The 22721-nt window shown below is 42.6% G+C and overlaps 1 protein-coding gene and 1 long non-coding RNA gene across 6 annotated transcripts; both read right to left on the bottom strand.

The window, feature by feature from the left end:
* Nucleotides 1-1101: 1101 nt before the first annotated feature.
* Nucleotides 1102-4053, bottom strand: LOC143510606 (uncharacterized). 2 transcript variants are annotated; one of them, XR_013130028.1, is made up of 4 exons: nt 3528-4053; nt 3073-3185; nt 2571-2739; nt 1102-1384 (listed from the first exon to the last, which is right to left on the bottom strand). It is a non-coding gene; the product is annotated as an uncharacterized LOC143510606 (long non-coding RNA). The 2 variants fall into 2 exon arrangements; XR_013130029.1 differs by having other exon boundaries at nt 1102-1381.
* A 5833-nt stretch (nt 4054-9886) lies between these two features.
* tppp3 (tubulin polymerization-promoting protein family member 3) lies at nt 9887-22683 on the bottom strand. Of its 4 annotated transcripts, none has more exons than XM_077000140.1 (4): nt 22569-22683; nt 12421-12613; nt 11876-12029; nt 9887-10888 (listed from the first exon to the last, which is right to left on the bottom strand). In XM_077000140.1, exons 2-4 carry the CDS (start codon nt 12606-12608, stop codon nt 10697-10699), a joined length of 534 nt encoding a protein of 177 aa, XP_076856255.1. In that variant the 5' UTR covers nt 12609-12613; nt 22569-22683; the 3' UTR covers nt 9887-10696. The 4 variants fall into 4 exon arrangements, with proteins under 4 accessions (XP_076856255.1, XP_076856246.1, XP_076856226.1 ...); XM_077000131.1 differs by having other exon boundaries at nt 22484-22621; XM_077000111.1 differs by lacking the exon at nt 22569-22683 and adding an exon at nt 15495-15798.
* Between the last annotated feature and the right edge of the window lie 38 nt (nt 22684-22721).

Raw genomic sequence — 22721 nt, 5'->3', positions numbered from 1 at the left:
GGTAAGAGACCCTGGACTATAATGAATTCAGGCTTTCCTTAATTCGTAATGGGTGTGTGTCTATCCTATTAAGTGATTAGTCCTCTCATTCCCATTCAGTAGAACATGACTGTGCAGTCTGTGGTGCATGCAGTCTAGTGTGTATTAATCCCTCGTCGTTCCGTTATTGGCAAATAAAATAAGGCAGATGCTATTTGCACCCAGGTATATGCAGCAGTATGTGTTATTTGCACCCGGGTATATGCAGCAGTATGTGTTATTTGCACCCGAGTATATGCAGCAGTGTGTGCTATTTGCACCCGGGTGTACATAGCAGTGTGTGCTATTTGCACCCGGGTATATGCAGCAGTGTGTGCTATTTGCACCCGGGTGTACATAGCAGTGTGTGCTATTTGCACCCGGGTATGTGCAGCAGTGTGTGCTATTTGCACCCGGCTATACGTAGCAGTGTGTACTATTTGCACCCAACATTTTGATTTATCAAAGATTAGTACTATTCTTTTGTGTTCCATTTTACTTACAAATTATTTTACAAGAAGTGAAGATACTTTTATTTGGGGTTATGGGGTAGACCTGTTTGAATTTAAACCTTTTTCTTTACCATGCTTAGAATTTAAATAGCAATTTAATTATCCTAAGTCGCTTACCGCTAATGGCAGTAATCACATGGTAAATACTACATGTAATATACACTGCCAGTGATAATGTTAAAACAAAATGTAACACAAGTTAATATCTGTCTGTAGCACCCTGATATGTACACATTGTATGTGTCACGTTATGGTCCCCGACCCCTCCCTTTGGGCGTGTGTTTACATCGTCTGCGTCAGTGGATCTCCGTGGGTGCGGTTGCGTCCTGTGATAATTCGTCTCACCTGTGGCTCGTCTCGTAATCACGTGGGGTTTATGTAGTTTGTCTATTTAATGTGCGTTCGCGCAGTGTCTTGTGCTCGTCGTTGTTTGAGTCTACGTGTCTCTATATGAGTGTTAAACGTGCGCTGTCTGCGCTATATGTGTAAAGACAAATAAAGTAACGTCTGTAGCGAACAGGATTCTGTGTCTCGTCCTTCACCCAGTCACCAGCGTTACAGTATGATGTATACAAATATTCTTCCTGCCAGTACATTATCAGCCTCTTTAATTTTATTTAATTTCACAGAATGCAGAAGACAGATTTGACTTTTTAATTCATTTTTTCTGGATGGTTTGTACATTTTTTAAAGAAATAAATTGGGGTTTTTATTATTTACATCATGTTTAAATAAATTTTAATTTTGTGCATTGGATGGTAGCCCTCTTCACTCCATAATCTCAGTGCTCTCTGGAATTCCTCACAACTGTCGAAGGAGTATCCTTCACAAATGTTCTTTAGCTTTTCTTCCTTCTTGGGAGAAAACACAAATATTAGCTTATATAAAATAGTCATTACATTATATGTCTGGCATATTGACTCTGTCATGCAAAAACCTTAATTCAAAAGGACTGTACATCTTTTGTTATACACATTCATGTACTTTGTGTGTACTGAAACAACACAAAAATAGAGAACAAAAAGACAAAATTATATAATTTTACACAAAACTCAAAAAATAGACTGGACAAAATTGTTTTTGTAAGATAGCAATGCAACTGTCACGTAGGGCTACACCCCCCTCTCTGTCACTTCGGGTTCCTGTCCTCGTGTCTGTGTTGTTCCCTGCGTGTCTGTCTCCATGGTTTCCCCTCGTCTGACACGCCCGTGTCATCAGTGTCTTCACCTGTGTGTCTAGTTTAGTTCTGTGTATTTATAGTCCCAGTGTTTCACTTATCGGTTATTGGTTGTTTTGTTCTATTTGGTTAGTTTGTGCTCTTGTTATTCATGCTCTTTGGTCGTGTTGTGCTCTTGTTATTCATGCTCTTTGGTCGTGTTGTGCTCTTGTTATTCATGCTCTTTGTTCAGTGTTCTACGCTTCCTGGTCTGTGAGTTCTACTCATTTCGTTGCTCAATCGTCTGTGTTTTCTGTAGCCTGATTTTCTAGTTTGTATGCGTTTATGTACCCGTGTTTGGTTTAAAGTGTTCGTTCGGTGTCTTAGTTTAATTCTTAGTATCGTCATGCCTGTTTATTTGTCAAACCTGGATGGCTCGCCTATGACCCCTGCCTGTTTGAACGACTTTGATCATGATCATTCCTCTTAATAAATCTCGCTCTCCTCTGCGTTTGTGTCCGCCTCCAAGTTCTGTAGCGCCAGTAGTGTTGCCACCTGTCCCGGTTTTCCTTCTTTTTAATATTCGGTCCCGGCAAAAAATAAAAATCATTTAATGTCCCAGTTTTCACTAGGTTAGTTCAAACGACTATTTAGACTGTTTCTGCACACTTTAAATCCGTCTTTTTTTTCTCGCTGTGTCCATTTTACACCCCCCACCCGGTAACACTTTACGTTCGCCACTATTATGCTCCTATTAGCTCAAAAATATATCAGTGTTCGTTGGATAATAATTCTCACACTATTTCTTAAATATATATCTTAAAATGTAAAGTTAAATTGAGTGATGGACCTTTATACATAACTATTAACCAAATTCTGCTTACCGTTTCCTACGGGGTTGTTAAGCTGTGACGCATCATCTTTGCGAAACGTCACGTCCGGGTCCAAACACTCGCTGCATTGAGTCCCTTAATATGCCGCAGTGCTGTGTGCCCTGCTGTTTTAACAGATCCGAGTCTAAAACAACGACCCTTTTGTCTTTCTACCGCTTTCCTTGCAATGAGAAAGAGAGAAGAAAATGGGTGCAGTTGATAAGGTAAGTTCTATTTCTAAAAAAAATTTTGGTGCATACAAAACACCTGTAAATAAAATGTGAAATTCTATGTGAAATTGTTTTTGGGTGCAGAGAATCATAAGTGCAAACTTGTCTAATTTCCATGGGTTTACACATTTCTATGTATTGTAAGTCATGTGTCAAACCATGATCTTGACATTAAACAACAATATGTAATCGCTTTATCCCAGTCAAAATACTCAATGTAGTGCAATTGTGCTGTTTCTGGTAATGTGAAGGGCATATTAGAGTACAAAATACAGAAGTCATACCTGAGGCGGTTCAGAACTCAAAATCCACCCCATTCCAGCAAAACGCCCAAGCTGTGACAAAGATGCCAGGGCCCATTCCTTGTCATGTTGTGTGACAGGTCTTTTGATTCCAGCTTAAATAAAATGGAGTAACATTAGTAATTATGACTTATTTTATTACACACCTTTAATTGTAGATTTTTAAAACATGCAATATACACTATAGTCTCTCTCTAGTCTGCTCTAAAATAGATTAACAAATTGTGAGAGTTTATCAGAACTATTCAATTAATAAAAGTTAATCTCACAAAATTCAATGGCTTTGAAATTACATGGTTCAGGTGTGTTGCCAGCAGGCTGAATGTGAGGGGCTGAATGTCCTCCAGGACCAGGTTTGGAAACCGCAACTTAAAACTGCATAGCGTTAAGCTAATAAACCATGCAACATTGACATCAATTGCAAATTATTTACTAACCTCGTGATGTGGATGGGGCCATCTCAGATACTCTCTTGGCTGCAATTTCGTCCGTTTTCGGTGTCTTCGCCCTTTTCCACACGCATTCCACATCGGTGCGGGACACGTTTTTCTCCACCCAAATCAACAAGGCTGCCATATGATGGCACTTGTCTTTACCGATTGGGCAAACGCAGCTGCTGTACCTCACTGCCTGACCCTCAACGTGTACCTGTATTAAACGTTATTTGACCCATACTCACTTCAGTCACCACACCTCAACCTCAATTCACCTCAACTCACCTCAACCTCGTAAATCGTCTTTTTCATGGACGCCTGGACTCTACCCCTAAATATACCACCTGGGAGAACAGATACACTTAGTACTCTATTGGAGTTGAAAGAGTTTAGACCTTTTTTAACCCTCAATGGTGCCTCACTAAAGAACGAAGTTATCGTAAACAGGTTTACAGGCTCCGCCATCCTTGTTTGTTTGGACCCGGAAGCGGCTGAAACGTCACGCGTGTCGTCACACTTAACAAGCGGACTGTCTCCGTTTCGGTTCCTTTGAATTTGCGCCTTTTCGCTCCCGCGCATTCATTGGTAGACATGCGCAGATGGGTTCGCTTTTTTTTTTTTTAAATTAAGGGGTGAAAATAGCCTCGCTGTGTGGCAAATGCTACTTGTACCCGGGTGCAAATAGACACTCCGATAAAGTAATATGGACACAAAAAGGGTGACGGAATTTTCAAAAGTGTCATCACTCTTCGACCTTCTGTTCATTACAATGTTTGTCTCTTACAGGATTAGTTCTGACCATCATTAGATCGTTTTTGTTGTGAATAGATCTATAGATAGATGTGGATCAGAGGTAAATAAACTAGATTTTTTTTTCGGCGTGAGATATCAGAAGTGTGGCGTGAAAGCGTGTGAAAACGGTCAAATGCGTGTGTCTCACGTTCAGCGTGTGAGAGTTGGCAACCCTGGATATATGTATTTTGGAAGAATATGGGAACAATGTAATAACGTCAAAATTATTGAGAGGTAATTTCTCAAAGCTCTTTAAAAATGTATTTTGAGAAGGTGATCACACACATAAAATCATATACCTATTCTTCATTTAACTCTTGCTAGTGTATGGTACACTTCATAAAGCTAGAAATGGTTAATAGGCTATACTGTCTTATATTATACCACCTTATAATATACTTCCTTTATACTGTCTGGTGAGCTGATACTGCATCATGCCTGCGACATGCCCCGTCCCCTCCTCTCCGTACAGGGGACTAGCCAACAGATAACGTAAACGTCTTCATTTTTTTGAGTGAGCATTTGGCGCTCTCTACTGACCGTAAATAGAAAATGGTCCATGAAAGAGTCTACACCCAAAAGGCAAAACATTAATACTACTGTTTCTGTAATTGTACAAGTCACCCTCGTGCAGCCAAAACAGCTCTGACACGCTGGCACCGGCATGGACTCCAATACCTCTGAACCGGTCTTGTGGCGTCTGGTATCATTTCCAGCACATCCCACACAATCAACCAACATAATATACAGAGTAGATTTGAATATTTATTTAATATTAATAATTATTCATTGAAATTTCTTCATTTAATTCTGGAATTAACCAAACCTTTGATGTTATAAAAATCACCTCCATATCAATATTATCAATAAATGCATAATAGATGACAATTGTTAACTGCTGTCATAAAAAGAGTTTCTGGAGGTGCTTTTGTGGAGGTAAGACGACTCTAAAGTGCACATACTCTATGAAACAGGCCTTTGCCATTTGCAAAAACTGAAACTTCATCAAACTGAACTTTAAAAACAAGGGCTTTTTTTTTTTTTACTGAACCTCAGAGCTGAAGTTACCAGAGATGAATTCACAGATTGGGCATAGATGTCTGAATAGTTAATAGGAAACCCAATAAAAATGTTTAAGAAATTGAGTGGAAAACAAATCAAATGTTTTAAAAGTATTAAATTGGTAATGTACCCTTCACAATTTCATCACAGTTCAAGTTCCACTTTGCAGGGCAGTTCGGTTTTTGATCACGTCCAGGAGCAAATTATTATGAAACAGCATGAACCTGGAAATACACGAAACACCAGAAATAACCTCCAGATATTAATATGACTTTATCTGTACTAGACTACTTGAAGACTATCTGTAGATTAGCTGTAGACTAGTTGAAGAGTTGCTGTAGACTAGCTGTAAACAGGTCTTGCTTTCTTTCATTTTTAAAATCTGTGGCTAAACCTTAACCATAACACTGACTATCAAATATGCTTTTAGATTTCTAGATGTACATATAAGCAGTTTAAATGTACACTTATTTTAACATAATGTGCAAATCTACCTTTGGTTCTTATGTAGGAGATTCAGAGTTTGTTTCAACTGATTTACCAACTTCTCTTGTTCTTGAAGAACTTTTGTTTCTCTCTGCAAATACATGCTCAATTCAAACGCCATGATATCTTCACACATATATACACACACACACACACACACACAAATAACCACCGAAGGGAGTGTACACACAGTACACACTGCATGGGAACATGCATACTTTTCTCACCACTTTTCAAACTTTTCCTTTTGTCTGATCTCAAAAGATAGTTCTCCTTTAAAGCAGAAGTCAATCTTTTTTTAGCAATTCCTGCAACAGAACCCGTTTTACAGATTTGAAAACATGACTCAAACCCAAGAGGAATGTGTGCTGACCCTCTGACCAAGCAGGACACATACCAGTTCACACTGAGCCCTGGCAAGACATCTCTCGAGACATCCCACCTCACTGGCCTGAAAGACAGAGCTGCATTCGTCCTGTTCTCTCCTCTCCTCCTTCACATTCTGCTCATCCCTCTATTCTCTCCTCTCCTCCTTTTTATTTCCTTCAGCCATCAGTTCTCTTTCACTCCTGTTTTTACTGTGGGCTGATAGTGCAGGCTGGGCCAGAGGAGACAGCAGGCAGGTGGCTTCTGCTGTAAGTAACATGGGAAAAATCTCTCAAAATTATTGTTTAGTTGTGTCATTATTGCTCATTTTCTTAAATATCACTAGACCAGACATTCCAGTATAAAATAGTGAATGAATAAACCGTCCATGCTTAAATGTTTGTTCCTGACTGCCATCAGAAAAACTCTGAGCAGGCACTGCAACGTCTGTGTGGTGAGTCACTACATACAGGTTTGAAAATGACAGAACAGGGTTGATTTGATTAGGTTTAACCATTCAGTGCCTTGTCCTACATTACTGTACATCATTAAACAATTTGATATAGAGCTTCACAGAATAAATGTTTTGATGTTGCCATAAAAATGAATAATATATATTTTTATATTACTAAACACCGAATCACTTAATGAAACTCCAGTATTTTTGCTATGTATTTAAATTTGCACAAACGTACATTTCTAGAACTTAAAATAGTGGAACAAGATTAGAATAAGAATTACACTCTGGTACCTGTGGTAAGCTGAAGCAGTCTCTCCATGCATAACTCCAGCTGTGCACACTTCTGAGCTGTGGGCCTAGTGGCTAAGGTCTGCTTGGGCTCAGCTGATGACCAGTGAGCTGCTCTAAAGTCCTGCTCTTTACTGACGCCTTGCGGTGAGTCATCTTCCTTAAGCAATGCATCCAAATGTGTTTCAAATGTGCTCCATGTAGGAGAGAGCAGTGCCTGTTGGTTTGTTACCCTTTGTGTAGGAGAGGTTCTCTCATTCAAAACCCCACAGAATGTCCTGTCATCTGGGGAGCTGTTTGAAATGCAAGGAGCAGGAGAAACGCAGGATGCTGCGATGAGGACACGGAACCTTCATGTCTCTACCTTCAGTGATTGAACTGCTCCATTTCTTTACACCACAGTGCTCACATTCCTTATCTATGCCAGTACTGTTTCAAACCACAGACGTAAACCTGTTTTAATTTTGTATATTAGTATATTTAATCCAGTATTTTAGTGTATGTGGTGTAAGGGTCTCACCTCCTAGGAACATTTTGAGGATTTGCTCTCTGTCCCAGGATTCATCTTAGTCACCAATGTAGCTTTGTCCTAGACCGTTCTCTAAACCCAAGTCAACTTTCAGAAACACACAAGATTAACGAAGAAATGAGAACCAAACAAGAAATGAGAGAGCGACACAAGGACATGCTTGCTGTGTTATGTCCACCAAAAGCATTGAATGTAAATAAAGGCTTTGTTTTCTTGCATACGCGGTAGCCATAGAGACACCTTGACCAACCAACGTCACCACAGGAGTTGTAGAGACTTTAAAGGTCACATATTAAAGGTCACATGGAGACTTCAAAAGGTCACACATTAACATAGCAGCACCATAGCGTAGACTGTTTTGCGGCTGTACTAAAGATCTGTCTGATCTGATCAGCTGAAAGCCTGTGGCTCCCAGGGCCCCTAACAGCTGAGAACGTCAACTGTGTTCGGTTTGGCAAACCCATGCTGGCATGAAAATGAACTGCATAAACTCATAGTTTAGGCCCTCCAGGTCCCCACCTGTCCCCCTATCTGTCCCCCAGAGATCCCAAAACACCATTTGCATTCAGTTTATGTCTTTTGCAGACACTCTTATCCAGAGGGACTTACAGTTTTCAGTCACTGTGCAGAGGAGGTGAGTGGAGTGAGTCTTGCCCCAGGACTCTAACTGGGTTAGAACAAAGCAATGCAGACATGTCCCACAGAGGAGAGGCAGGGTATCTACTACACTCTACCAGCCACAGCATAACAACTCTAGACCAATATCAACACAGTCTCATATTGCTGCGTTTATGAGGATGAACACAAGCCAACATGTATAAAAGGGTTTAGCATAGATTTTTATCAACATGTGAATTCCAATAAAGTCAGTTTTGGTGTTATATTTACTATGATTTGACCTTATAAAATCAAGTTATTGGCTAGTATTTCCTTTGTCTATATCCTGCAAAATGGTATTGCCTTTTTAAAAAAGCAACTTTTCCAGATGTTATTTTCCATCAAAGTTTGTGTTTGTGTTGATGTCACAACTTTTTAAAAAGAAATCTAGATGTAGGGCTACTGTGAACATAAAACTGAAGCTCTTAAGGGTTTTTCCCCCTCGTATTCACAGATAACGTACTCTATATGTTCTGTGTACAGGGTATCTGTGCAAGCTGTAGCTCCATCTTGGCTGTAGCCCCGTCTGCAGTAACTGATATGATCACTAGTTGAGCAAGTATATTTGCAAATAGTGCTGCAGCTCTAGACCACATGTGTGGCAAGACATGTTGACAGGCCCATTCAGGACTGCAGACAGAGTTAACAGGCGATTAATCAACCAATTTATTGTCGCCGGGAGCGGTCACAGTTCGCCTGAGCAAGAGTTCACCATTCATCAGCCTATGACAACAATCAACAGAGGCTGGGTTAGAACGGATCACCTAGCCTGGGCGAGATATGGATTTGATTAGAGGCTTCCAAGGAGATGTCCCAAACAAACGTTGCCATGAACTGGTGTGTTTGGTTACAAACACAGAAGGCAGACGAGAACTGCTGGAGCCAGGTGCCGTGCTGTTGTTCTGTTTGTTTTTCTGCTGCCATGGCAACAGGGGGACCCGCATTGACGTCCTGTGCTTCTCGCGGGAGCAGTGGGAGGGACGTGGCGGTGGGACGCTGGGCTCAGCGGCAGCGAGACAGACACCAGCCTGGTCTACGTGAGGACTGCGTGTGTGAAGACTAAAGACTCAATGGAATCTTTTCTAACTTTGGCATGAGGGTTGAAGGGACCAGCAGACCCTCTTGGTTGACCACAGAGACGTAACGTAGGGAGTTGAATGTCAGGATACTACACAAAGTCCAAAATGTGCATAGACAACTTCCTGCTTTTCTCTTTAGGGTTGGGATTATGCACAACACCTAACACTTATTAATGTTAAGTCCATTAGCCTACAGACATTGAAGACCATGAATTGGTTTACGTAGAAGCCTTCATGAAAGGGGGGGGGGGGGGTATGGCATATCTGCCAGAAATAAAACACACAACACTTTACAAAACCTTTATACAAGTGTCTGTAGTTTAAATGCATAAGCTTCCAGTTTGACAACAGAATAACATTAAATATAGCAACAAATGAAAATGCAAAACAAAAAAACATGCTTTAAATAATCTGAACTCAAGATTATTCAGAATAACATGGAGATACACTTATTTATGTTAACCAAAAAAAAAACAAAAAAACAAAACAAAAAAAATACAAAAACAAACATCTGGACACTATTGAAAGCATTTTGATTAGGAAATGCATTGGGAGTAAAGAACAAGGTCTTTCAGTTTTGTCACAATGTACAATTTGTTTACACGTCACAGGTCTTTCAGGACTGAAGGCACTAAAGAAGAAGGCACTATTTGTAAATGCACAGTATTTAGATTGGGGGTTTAAATTTAAATACTGGTTTAAATTAAAACCACTCACCAACGGTTTTGTTTTTTAAAAATTGGTCATTTTTGGCATCAAAATGCAAACGTTCAGAACTAGGCAAATCAATGTAGTCTTATACGTGATGAAACAACTTACTTTCATGAAGTCCTGTTACAAACTGCAGATCAACCCTTTGGCCTATATTCAGCATTGTAAAAAACATTAATTTTCTACAGATTCATACAATGTCTGTAAATTAAACTTACACATGTAACATTTCCGTTTTCTAACTGATGATTGTTGATATATTCTTATTGACTGTATAAGGCTGTGAAAACTGAGCAAAGTGCAAATGAACTCGTAGGTTAGTTGAGGACGAGGCACCAGATCGGTGTTATCATTTGTAAGTGAATCATGTAACAGTCAGGGTTTTATAATTGGTTCACTTTGCTGAAATCAGCACAATTAAAACCTAAAGTGTGGGATGTTAATGTAGGAAACATTGACTCAAATTCCCATCTGAAATTAGTTTTACGTTTGGTTGTTAATGCCCTCATTATTTTAAACTGAGGTGTTAACTTGACGTGGACTTTTGTTTGGAGAAACTAAAATCGCCTGAGAAAAACCTAGAACATTTGTTCAACTGCATTGGAAGTCATGACTTGACATCCACTTACATAACGTCCTGTTATTCGCGGGTTTCCACAGCAATTCAGGGCACAAAGTTCAAGTTGGACTTTGGTCCGTATCTACGTGCTGAGGGGTTGTTCTTCCTCACGGAGGACCACGGTCACTTGGCTTTGGTCTTCTCGTCGTAGGTGCCCGCGTTCTTGTAGGCGGACACGTAGCCCGTGTTCTCCACCAGCTCCTCCCGCCCGCTCTTGCCCCTACCTCGGCCGCTCTCGTCGAAGCGCTCCTTGTGAGAGCCCGTGTACTTGGAAGTGTCCGTTAGCCTGTCCAGCGCGCCGCCTTTAGCCACTTTCTAAGTAATTAAGACACAAAACGACACTGGAATGTGTTTTCAGCGGTGACAAAAAAAAGTGCGACGCACATCGGTCAACAGTGTGTGTAGTCCATTGACTGTTATATATACGGTCTCTGGTGTAGTCCATCTGAATCAAACATGACCTCGCTGATACCAGCAAATTGCTCCATCTCCACCACCAGGGCCGCACAATAAATGATGATATTCTAAAGTGCAGTGCAATATATTTCAACTCTAGGCAGTCTTTACAAACGGTGAAGAGTGGTAAAATAAACCGAGTCTAACAAGAAACAACACACGCCAGTTTCAGCGACTCACTGCAATCACTCTGCGCTATTAATGTGTTTTATATACAGGCCCTCCAAGGACCACTGCAGCCTGAATTAGAAATATAGGTCAAGAGCACAACACGTTGACAGGCCCATTCAGAGCTAATGCTGAACACTCTCCCTGAACTCCTGCTCTTTGAGATACATGAATACATGACATGAACTACTCACTCATCACCAGGAACAGTTGAAAGAAGAGATAAAACATCCAACTCTCTAGTGCCCTCTAGTGGGGAAAGGTAAAAATGATGGCTCCATGTTTGTGCCATTTATATTAAAGTGCGGTTCTATATTTAATATATCCCGGATATATTAAATGCATTCACAGCATTTCCCTTTGCAAATACATTTTTATATGATTATTTTATTCTCTCTGATCACATTGATTCGTGTTTTCAGATGGCACTGTCTCAGGACCAAACCACAGCTGCTACAACAGCCTCCAGCTATGCCTCCGTCTCTGGACTAAAGCTCATCTCTCATTGACTCTGTCGATAACCTCACATTCCTTGGGTTAAGTTTTTTTGTTGTTGCGGCGTACACCCTTGGGTAATGCAGCTTTCTAAGTTTATGAGAACATGAGGACATGAGGACATGAACGCACACGCACAACCCATATGTGCTTCTGAGGAAAGATTTCGAGAAGTTCTCTCACCGTGACCCCAATATTGGCGGGCTCCTTGCCCTCGATCAGCCTGTGCATGGACTCCAAAGCTTCTTCCTTGCTTTGACCTTTGAACCTTTTTGGAGCCAGATCTTCCAGGGCCTTCTCAAACTCCTCAAACGTAATGATCCGGGATGACTTTGGTCTAAATTACAGCACACAACAGGCAATGGTGCTGTGATGTATTATAAAGCACGTCTTCTGATTTGGCTATTAAATTATTGAGATGTTGCATACTGTATTAAGTAGAAATTATAGTACATCTTAACATTTGTTGGGAGGTTATAGTATATATCTCTGCACAGAGATTTTATTAGTTTATTAGAATATTAGGTTTTGGCTTGTCGATCGTTTTAGAATAAGAAATGCTTCAGACACAAAGACACGGCTAAGACCTACAGACGGGTGGCAGAGATGCCCTCCGTCATCTTGAGTGTGTGAAATAGCAGCACACGCGGAGCAGTAGCGAGACTCATATATTTTTTGTTAAGGTTTATTTATTTACACAACACTCGTATATATTTGAATAAACTCACTTGACTTTAGTGAACACGATGTCCACGTCCGTGCTTGTGACGTTTTTACCGTCGACGACTTTGCAGTCTTTGCAGAGTTTGGCCCAGTTTTTCCCGTTCATCTCCTTCCCAGTGGCTTTGGTGTCGCCGTGGACAGCGAACCTCTTAAACGTGCTGAGCAGCTGATCCACATCTGTGCTTTCCGCCATCTCGGCTGCAACGAAGTCAACGCTGAAGTTAAAGTCTTTCTAGCGGCGGTCTCCAAAGAGCAGGCCCTGCCGGTGATAACGCGGTGACCAGTAGATCCAACATTTACTCCGAAGAGGTGCCACTCTGGAGCGTGCGCAAGCAAACACGCGAACACTCACGTGACAGTGAGCACGTTTAGCAGGTGCTTATTTTTTAGTAAACATGGAGATAAAATGTTCACCCTGTCATGAATTTGTCATGGTAGGGCAGCTGGCAAACGTTCATGGGCCTAATATAAATGTGTCAAGTCCAGCCAATTGGAATTGGATTAGTCGGTTCTCAATCCTTGTGGATTAGGGAGCTGCACAGGTTGTGTGTATTAGATTAATGAGTTCATGTACATCCCAATTGTGAGGCAGGAGCCTTTAATGAAGACAGTCATCAGACAGAGTGTGAGGTGGTCAGTCTGTCTGATTGTCTTTCTTTCCTCCCCATCTCTCTACTGAACACCCTAATTCGCTCTTTGGCTGCTCTGTTTCTGATTCTCTCTCTACACTGAATGGGCATAACCTCACACAGCTGTGTGTGCCTCTCTGACACACTTACACACACACACACACACACACACACACACACACACACACACACACACACACACACACACACACACACACACCACCTCCCCCCCGTGTGTCAGTGCTTAAGTCTCACCAGCATGGCCACATCCCAAGGGAGCAGTGTGTGATTCCCCCTGCAAGGCCCATGCACAGGCTCTGTTCCACCTTCATATGTATCTCACTTTCTAACAGTTGTTTGCTTTGATAATTTGCACTGACAAATATAGATCATTCCATGTATGTTAAAACTCCAGTTCTGTACTTCTGGGTTAAATTAGTTGTCACCAGTTCCATTGAAGACCTCTGCATAAATTAATATAACATCCTAGAGCTTAAGAAAATGTAACCCCCACCCCCCCAATTTGAGAACTTGGTGGAAACCTAATAACAATTAAAATTACAATTCCAAAAAAAGAGCCCCTCCAAATGGGGGTTGTGTTGTGTGGTGAGTCTGGTGGAGGACGTCTCTGTGGAATCTTTCAGATGGATGTCAAGGGTTTGGCTGAGGGGTGAGGTCCGTGCAGAACGCAGCAGTCATGAGCAGACAGTGGGTGGGCCTGGCCACGCTTCAGACAGCAGACTCTACAGTCATTTAACACTAATGCAAGCATGCATACAGGCACACTTATGCAGGCATGCACCCTTTCACACACACACACACACACACACACACACACACACCCTTGCACATTGACAGAGAGATGTACACAAACTAAGAGACTTACACACGGAATAAGACATGATGTGAGTGACTTTTCTCTACATCTAGGTCTGTGCCGTTTTGAAAAGCTGGGGAACCAGTTCAGTATGATACCTTAAAACTGAAACAGGTGATGTTTGCACAGGTTATGCTTTGGATCATATCAAATGGCTGATTGATTGTCTACATATTTTCAGTGTTTTCATTGTCTGAAATAGTAGTGTCCAGTGCTCTGTGTACGCATGCTTGTTTTCATTTGAAACAGAGCCAGGCAGTGAAATAAAGACATCATTGTGTGTGAACCTCACCCTGGACACACTCACGCATGCAATGCACACACCCAGTCACATACACACACTTGCACACACATGCACAAATACACACACACACTGTCCACTTCCTAAGAGATTCCCTCACTTGACGGTCTGATTGTCCAGCCTCAGGAAGTGTCCATGGATACCATTATATAAATGTGGTAAACACCTATACACATGCAGTGTCTTTCTCGCGAGTGCACACACACACACACACACTGGCGCATGCAGGTTTATATAAGTGTTCTCATGGTAAGACTGGCGTCACAGTACACACAGTCATGCAGTTCTCGTGTGTTTCCTATTTATGCAACTCCTTGCAGTCCAGCAGACTGAGAAGAGATTAAGTTCATACACGATTCATGTTTATGGCCTTTTCTGTACGTTATTTCATTGATCATCTGTGATGTCATTTCCGAACGGGACAGATCCGTCCTCTTTAGCTGCACAAACACGGGACTCAGCTAAACGCTTCCAGCTTGATAGCAGTGGACCGCGACCTCGCCAGCATGTGGTAAAGTTATAATTACACTTAATCACAATGCTATCTGCTCGAGAGCCACAGTTATCCTTACCAACCAACCACAGCAATGACCTCATCCCCGTCCTTTAAGAGCTCTTGGGAAATGTTGTAGCTACCTTCTTGAGGTGTTTATTAGACTGGTTGACATTTTTATGCTGCAATACTTTGCCAAATGCTGACAAGCATACACTCTTTGCTAATGACAGTGCCAGCCATTCTTTAGGTCTGTATGAGCACTCATAAATGTGTCAAACTCAGGATATAAAGAATAAAACGTTCATGGATGCCCAAGGCAAGGACAAAAACACAGAACCTGAACTGATTCAGTAAGGTCCTGGTTCAGTAAGGTCCTGGTCCTGTAAGGTATATGAATGCCACATTCTCAATCTAGCGTAAGCCTCGTACATGTGCACACAAACAAATCGATCATGCCATAATCCCATTTAAAAACTATTGCTTTTCAGAGGAAACAAAAGAAAGTGCGTTACCACCGCTGGACAACTGGAATAGTCCTGAGATCTGAAGCCGAATGATGGATGTACTTGCAACAGGAGTTTGCAGTCACAGTGCAGAATAAGTGTGTGTGCATGAGAGACATGCAGTAAATAGGCAAGTGAGCTCCAAGCAGTGTGTGAAACTATGCTGAAGCACTGTGAGTGCAGGTGTGTGTGTGAGTGCAGGTGTGTGTGTGTGTGTGTGTGTGTGTGTGTGTGTGTGTGTGTGTGTGTGCTAGGATAATACGGAACTCTTACCTGTGCCACCTTGCTCCTTTCTGCACGGCTACTCCACACACATATACGCACACACACTCGTGCACAAAAAAACCTCTCTATATACAGATCTGTCTCCTGCACCACCTGCTCTTTCCCTCCCTCTCTCTCTCTCTCTTTCTCACACACACACACCCACACCCCCTCACACACACTCTCTCTATCCCGTTTAACCTCTTCTCAATGAGCTTTAAAGGGCTGAGGGCTTGTTATCATCTGTTTATCCCTGTATCCATAGAGACATCCTGTTTAACATCAAGGGAGGGAGAGAGAGAGAGAGAGAGAGAGAGAGATTTCTTAGGCTGAAATGGCCAGGGCTATTTATCAGTTGGGATGAAGCAGAGTCTTAAGGCTGACAGCAGAGAAGGGTGGTCAGAGAAGTTTAGACATTTCAGAAGGTGGGGCAGAAGTGTGTGTTTGTGTGTGTGAGCGTGATTACTCACAAGCAGGTGTGAACAGCTCAAACTGTCATAGCATGATTTGTGGAAGCATGTGAATATGGGTGCACGTGTGTCTGTATGTACCTGTGCACAGGAGGACTTACACACATGATATGTTGCCTTTGTATCATGGACAGACTGTTTTAATTACTGGGTAGTGAAGGTAATCGGCAAACACGAGACCTTTTATTTTTTTTTGTTTCTGAGACACAATGAAATCTACCTTCCATATTGCAACTGTCAAGATTATTACTTCACAGTTGCTCACCATTGTCTCAATCTGTCTTCCAGATTGGCTAAGCACAATAGCAGGTATGAATAGTTCTGACCACATCAATCCTGGCTCCTCTCTCTTTCTGTCTGTCTCTCTGTCTGTCTGCCTCTCTGTATGTCTCTCTCTCTAATTACATTTTCCAGGGTTGCCCCCCCACCCCTTCCTCTCCTGTCCATTGTGTCTATACTGGATGAATAAACACAGATCATGAGACTTTACAACAGCCCTGAGCCAAATATGATCTAGCACTGCCTGATGTCATTGAGAAATATACCTTTATTTGTTTCTGCTTTGAGTTAATAAGGCCCATGACAGAGGGTTTCCCAGGACTTAACGAGCCCCAGCGTCTGAAACGCTGGATGTCACACTGACTTCCTCTCTCTTTCATTACGCTTCCTACTCCAGTGTGTCAGTAAACATAAGACCTGGCTGTCTTAGCCAAAACCGCCACGCCTCTCTCAGCTCACTTAGGGCATCACTAGGGCAACAGCAGCTAAGGGTGGTGGCCAATTTAAGGATATTTAAATGCAGCCTCTACCTGCTTCCAGTGGACACCTGTTCACCTGCTGCCCAATAACACTGCTGAAACCACTCTGCTTTAGTCTGTCTGCAACAAGTCCACATAACAGACACAATTACAAACCACAAAAAAGATGTGCAGATAACATCAAACGGCCCAAACCTGAAGTGATGACATGAAAGTGTCATGTGTCACTCTCATCATGAAAGTATCAAAACCACTTTCACTTCCACCACACAAAAACAACAAAAACAATCACAACACAACGTTTTCCTTGTATTGAGCCTGCCAAAGTTGTATCTTTATCTTGTATCTTTACACCGCAAGTCACTAGTAAGTCATTCAGCACATATAGTTTACACAGCAAAACAGAGCAAGATCAGTTTGTGAGAGATGGTGTGTGTGTGTGTGTGTGCGCGCATGAGATCCTGCATATGCATGTGGGATTGCCTGTTTGAGTGCATGCCAACACACACACACACACACACACACACACACACACCAGTCAGCACCTAACGAGCAGTTATCTGTTGTTGCTTTGTTATGTTGCATTGAACACCGTGCCTAATGATGTGATCCATGTCAGTCCACTCCTCTGACCAGATCACATTACAGCGCCTGAGCTATCCAGAACACCAGATCCACATACCACTGCAGAACACTGCATGTGTGTGTGTGTGTGTGTGAGACATGTGAGAGATGGACACACAAAAATGGAACAGGCGGCAGTCCATGTCAATGAGTCTTACACATCCTTCTGGAGGTTTCTGTCATGCATTTCTGTGATTGTCAACTAGACATTATTTCAATTACCCAGCGCGCGCGCACACACACACACACACACACACACACACACACACTTCTTTCCTCCACTAGGGATTCCTCCACGTTAACTCTGGATCTTAATTCACCTGCCACTCCCGAATCCTGCATCATCTCCATATTCCACTGAGTCTATCTGCTATGGCCATTAGGTCTGGTGTCCTGGTCAGGGACCAGTTGGGATAATCTTAATTATTTAAGCAAACTCTCGACATACCCAGGTATGCCCAGGTCATCACAAACTACTCCTCACATCTTTTTGACCCCACACTGCCTTTCCACATGGGGTTCTGCACTAAACCTTCCAGATGCACGTGCAATGAGCCCTGGATGACTGACATGTTTGGTGGGAGTGTTGACGTTTCCATAGCCACACTTTGTTGCGCTATCAAACTCAGATGCTTTGCAGGATGAATGAAGGCACCTCTGCCCTTTGCCTCACAGAATTAGACGTGTCAGTTATGGAATATGAGCTTCACTGCATATTTGGATTCATATGTGAGGATTTCAACCCCTCCTCATGTCCCCAAAAGGCAGTTAAACACAATTTAACACATCGTAAATGTGTCATTTTGGGGAGCTGCACTCAGTGGATGATTAATTATTGTTCAATATTAATACAAATATTTAAACTGCAAAGTGCCACTTTGGAAATCTTTCCCACTCTCTCAATTTCTTACAATATTTAAAAAGGTTTCACGTTATACTCTCTGTAGACTGTTACAAATGTAGTGGCGACCTAAAGACCGTCAGGTATCTAATATTCAGAATCCCAGAAAATTGAGTTTTCTTTCTACCACAAGAGCTCAGCAGAAGAGCCAGGACTCTTATTCCACCAGGAATGTAGCCGCATCATTAATCACAGTAACCATTTCCTCCTTGTGCACGCATAAGTTTTGACATCAGGATTAGCGCCGTTCTACTGCACCAGTACTTTGAACACACGGGTGAATGGATATTGGTCTGGCTGTTGTAATTAGCTTCACCACTGATGAAGTTGAATGGCATCCACTGTAGGTCTGCCCGAGTCAGGCTGTCTCTCCTGCGGACGCCAAGCATGTGTTTTCATGTGGATGTGGTAGCACTGAGCTCATCCTCTGTGGGTGTGTGTCTGTGAGGAAGTGGTTGACCGTGATCGTTCGGATGCGGCATCGTCGTCCCCGGCGACCCAGTGTTCTCTCTGATCGCCTGTCCCGTCCGCCCCCCACCACTCCTCCAACAATATTAATGGGAGCTCGTTACATGCCCATTAAGGAGTGTGTGTGGAGACAGGGGCGGGGTGGCTAAGAGGAAACACATGTGCAACACTGACCAAGGGAGGGAGAGTCTGGGCCCGACCTGCAGCTCAGCCTGAGTCTGGATTAGTTTGTACCCCAGCTTCTCACAGGCCCAGAGTGTTGCCATCAGGGCGCGTGTTTGTGTGTGTCTCAGTAGGCCATCAGAGCTGAGCGGAGGTGGATTTCAGTCATTTAAAAACCTCTCTGTCTTCCTGTTCCTGTCAGCGTGGGAAGCCCACTCGTCCACAGCAGCTATCAGGGGAGCGTAGAGGAGTGGGGTGGTGGGTGGGGGGTTAGGCTAGGGGCCAGAGGGGCGGCGAATGGCATCACAAGATCACAGGGTGATTTCAGCCTTTTGTTTATGTAAAGCTGTCGCCATGGGAACGATTACTGATGACCAGGCCCCTCAGAGGCATCACGGCCCTCAGAGGTTGCTAGAGCAACGTGGAAACAACGATAAGCATGGAGATTGGGTTTTCCTGCTGAAGCTGCATGAACTACATGCTGATGGAGGACCTCCCAACCTTTATGGCTTTAATAAAACTGAACCTGTTCAAGGCACATGCACATTTTACACTATACCCACTGTTGAAAGGGTGGATGCCCTTCACTGGTTTAACAGGACAAGGCAAAATGTGCATTATTTTAGTATTAAATTCCTCATCTGTGAAAACATATTATTCAGAACATGGAAGGCAGAACTTGCTTTCTGTGCATTCCTCTTAATAAAGACCAAAGAAGGTTTAGAACTGGTCAGCCAAGGATTAATTTAACTAGAGATGAATTAATCCAAAAGTCACCTCACATCTGGAAGTTCCTAACAGTGTAATGAAACATTTGGCTGTGTCATTTAATTAAAGCGTATCACTGTTTAACCGCCCCCTGGAGCAGTGTGGGTATTCACTAAACCCCCTGGAGCAGTGTGGGTATTCAATAAACCCCCTGGAGCAGTGTGGGTATTCACTGAACCCCCTGGAGCAGTGTGGGTATTCACTGAACCCCCTGGAGCAGTGTGGGTATTCAATAAACCCCATCCCTCTGCCTCAGAAAAATGAGAAGCGCTGAACTCTGTTACGCAGGTGCAAGATGCATGAACCATTAGTGAAATTTGTCTGGCCGTAGAGAGACATGAACATAAGCATGTCTCTAGGGGTTATGTGCAAACCCTAACACTATCCCTAATACTAACCCTAGAGATGTGAACTTAAGCATGTCTCCAGGGGTGCTAACCCTAACACCAACCCGAAGCCAGAGGCCACACCAACAAACTCAGAATCCCCCCATCAGTATCAGTACACTGATGCTACACTAATCTCAAGCTTTAAAGAAGAGATCACTTAACAGGATCTAAAACAGGATCCAGCACAGAGGCTCTATATAAAATGGGTGGATGGTTACTGTTGGCTGCAGTACAACCTCCATTCCATGCTGTATGACCTCACTGTAATTCACAGCTCTCTCTTCAGAAGATCATTCAGTAGAACAGTGACGAGGCCCTTGTTAACACGGGATAAGTGGGTCAAAACGCCCCAGAGTCACTGAGGCAAACAAACATCAGCCATAAGTCAAACAAAACAACCCTGGTAAAAAAATAACAACCCATAAAAAACAGGTGGAAGGCCATTGTGTAGAGAGAGAGAGAGAGAGAGAGAGAGAGTGTGACAGAGAGAGCATAATCCCCAAGCTCAACCTGCATGGTGCCAGAACTGGAGCTACTACAGAACCCTCCATCCACCCTATGGATGTCAACACGTTCCACCACAATGCCTCTCCCTACCAGAGAGGCCATGACTGACAATGTTATGATGTCGTCGTATTTTGTTGTCATGGCTACGTGGCGGTGACTGTGGAGACAAGTCAGCTGAGTTGAGGGACATTGCCAGAGTAAGCGATCTACCCTACAAAACAATACGAAGCTATAAACAGCACCAGGCAGGAAGAGAGCGTGAGCAGAACTCCACCCTTGTGAAGTTCTACAACAGCTCTCTACTCGATCATTAAATTGGTTTCTTTTCCTAAGTAAACTGAATTTGATATTGACCCTGGGGTTTGTTATATCTCAAGCATGGATCAGTAACACTTTATGAGAAGGGTCTATAACATGGGTTAAAGCAAGAAATTTTCATTTGACTGAAAAATTTTTCCTGGCAAAAGACAATGCCAGCAATTACTGAAAATGTGGTGTAGTTGGGACACGGCCTCTTTTGCCTAATTCTACACAATAAACACATTTATAAAGTATATTTATCTAAACAGCCTGTGTAAGGAGAGAAGAGAGAATGAACACCTGAGCAATAAATGTACATAAATGTTTATATAATGGAGTTATCTGGGGGTCCTCTTCCAGAAAATTATTTAAAGATCAAGTCAAATTTAGTGAATCCTGGTGAGAGGTATGAAGCTCTCGTTTTTATCAGATTCACCATCGCAAAAACATAAGCCGTAAGATTACATGCTTTAAGTAGGTATGTTACAAAAAATTTAACACCACTGGATAGAGCTTTTAAATACAAACAGAATAACACCATCCATGTTAAGCCTGGTTTAAGCCTTTATACTTGACGCAGCACGAGTGACGTGAGCAGCGCGAGGGTCCGCACGCCGAAAATGACGTAATCGCGGTGACTCCACCCGTGCGCGAGAGCCTCGCAGTCGTGCACCTCTCGAATTTTGTAACTTCGCGCGCACAGCGCTTCAGCGCAGTGAACCAAGTCATGTTTGCCGGGTTCATACACCTTTATAAGATGGAATTAAAGCACTTGTACGTCACTTTCAAGGTCCATTTCAACGCGTTCTCAACGTTAAATTTAAGTTAAATATTTAAACATATACTCGAAATGATTCGAAATAATTCGCTTTTTATCACATTATTTAATGGTGGTTTATTTTCAAAACGCCCAATCTTAACGACTTCACGTTCTCTCATGTTTCGTCCTGGAATTACAAGAGGCTCGTATTTGTTAACGTAATAACTGTTCAGTCAGACAGATATTTGTTGTGAAACGAAGTAGTTACATTTTCAAGCATTTTAAAGTACTTTAGCCTAAATTCCAGCACTAATGCAACATTACAATTGGTCAGGTAAATGTTCATTCCACTGTTTTGAGGGGTGTTTCTTTATACTACCACATATTGCTTCGGTCTACACTGCAAAAAGAATGTGACGCAGCAAATAGCCTCCGCCGTTCGCGCAGGTGTACAAAGTCGCGCGCTACGATCACGCCAGGCAGGAGGGGGGTAAAAACTTTTCTACGTAACATCCGCAAATCTGAAGGCGGAATGAACCGCAAGTCAATCAAATGACACCGCCGTCATCCATCCAGCGCTGATGAGCGCCAGTGAGAATCATATCTCGGCCACAAAACAGATAGCACGCGCGTGTGTTGTTTATTATGATTTGACGGATTTTTTCCCCAAAAAAATCAAATGACGGAAATCCGTCGTAGTGACGGAGAACTTTAACCCATGGTCTATAACTAGTGTTACAGTTAGGTCTGAGACGAAAGTATAACCACAGAGGTCCAGATCACTCAAAGTTTGTGATTACAATCATTAGAAAAATAAATCCTTGAGGATTTAAGAGTCAACAGTGAAATGTCCTTTTTCAGTAGTAAGCTGAGTCACTGAGTGACTGTCACCTGGAATCTGATGGTGTTGATTACATCCCCCTGGAGGAACGTGTTAGTGTCTCAGGAACCGGTTCATCACAGATGACCTACACACCTCTCCAGCGCCGAGCAGGACAGAGTTTGAACCGCTCAACAAACTGAAGCTTGGATGGCAGACTGAAGGCTGATTTCGTCTTTAGTCTTGCATCGTTACACAATTATAGAAATCGGAGCAGTTGCCACAAATTCCTGCGTGAGCTAGGCGAGT

This window comes from Brachyhypopomus gauderio, chromosome 1 (genome assembly GCF_052324685.1).
Source record: "Brachyhypopomus gauderio isolate BG-103 chromosome 1, BGAUD_0.2, whole genome shotgun sequence".
Lineage (NCBI taxonomy): Eukaryota > Metazoa > Chordata > Actinopteri > Gymnotiformes > Hypopomidae > Brachyhypopomus > Brachyhypopomus gauderio.
The sequence above is the reverse complement of the archived record's forward strand: the minus strand, read 5'-3'. Positions and strand labels throughout refer to the sequence as shown.

What these genes read in the sequence shown, in the direction of transcription:
- tppp3 (XM_077000140.1), bottom strand. Translation starts at nt 12,608, where the DNA reads ATGGCGGAAAGCACAGATGTGGATCAGCTGCTCAGCACGTTTAAGAGG. An exon ending in ATCGTGTTCACTAAAGTCAA is followed by an intron (nt 12,030 to 12,420) that starts GTGAGTTTATTC and finishes GCTGTAATTTAG; the next exon opens with ACCAAAGTCATCCCGGATCA. An exon ending in CCGCCAATATTGGGGTCACG is followed by an intron (nt 10,889 to 11,875) that starts GTGAGAGAACTT and finishes TTAATTACTTAG; the next exon opens with AAAGTGGCTAAAGGCGGCGC.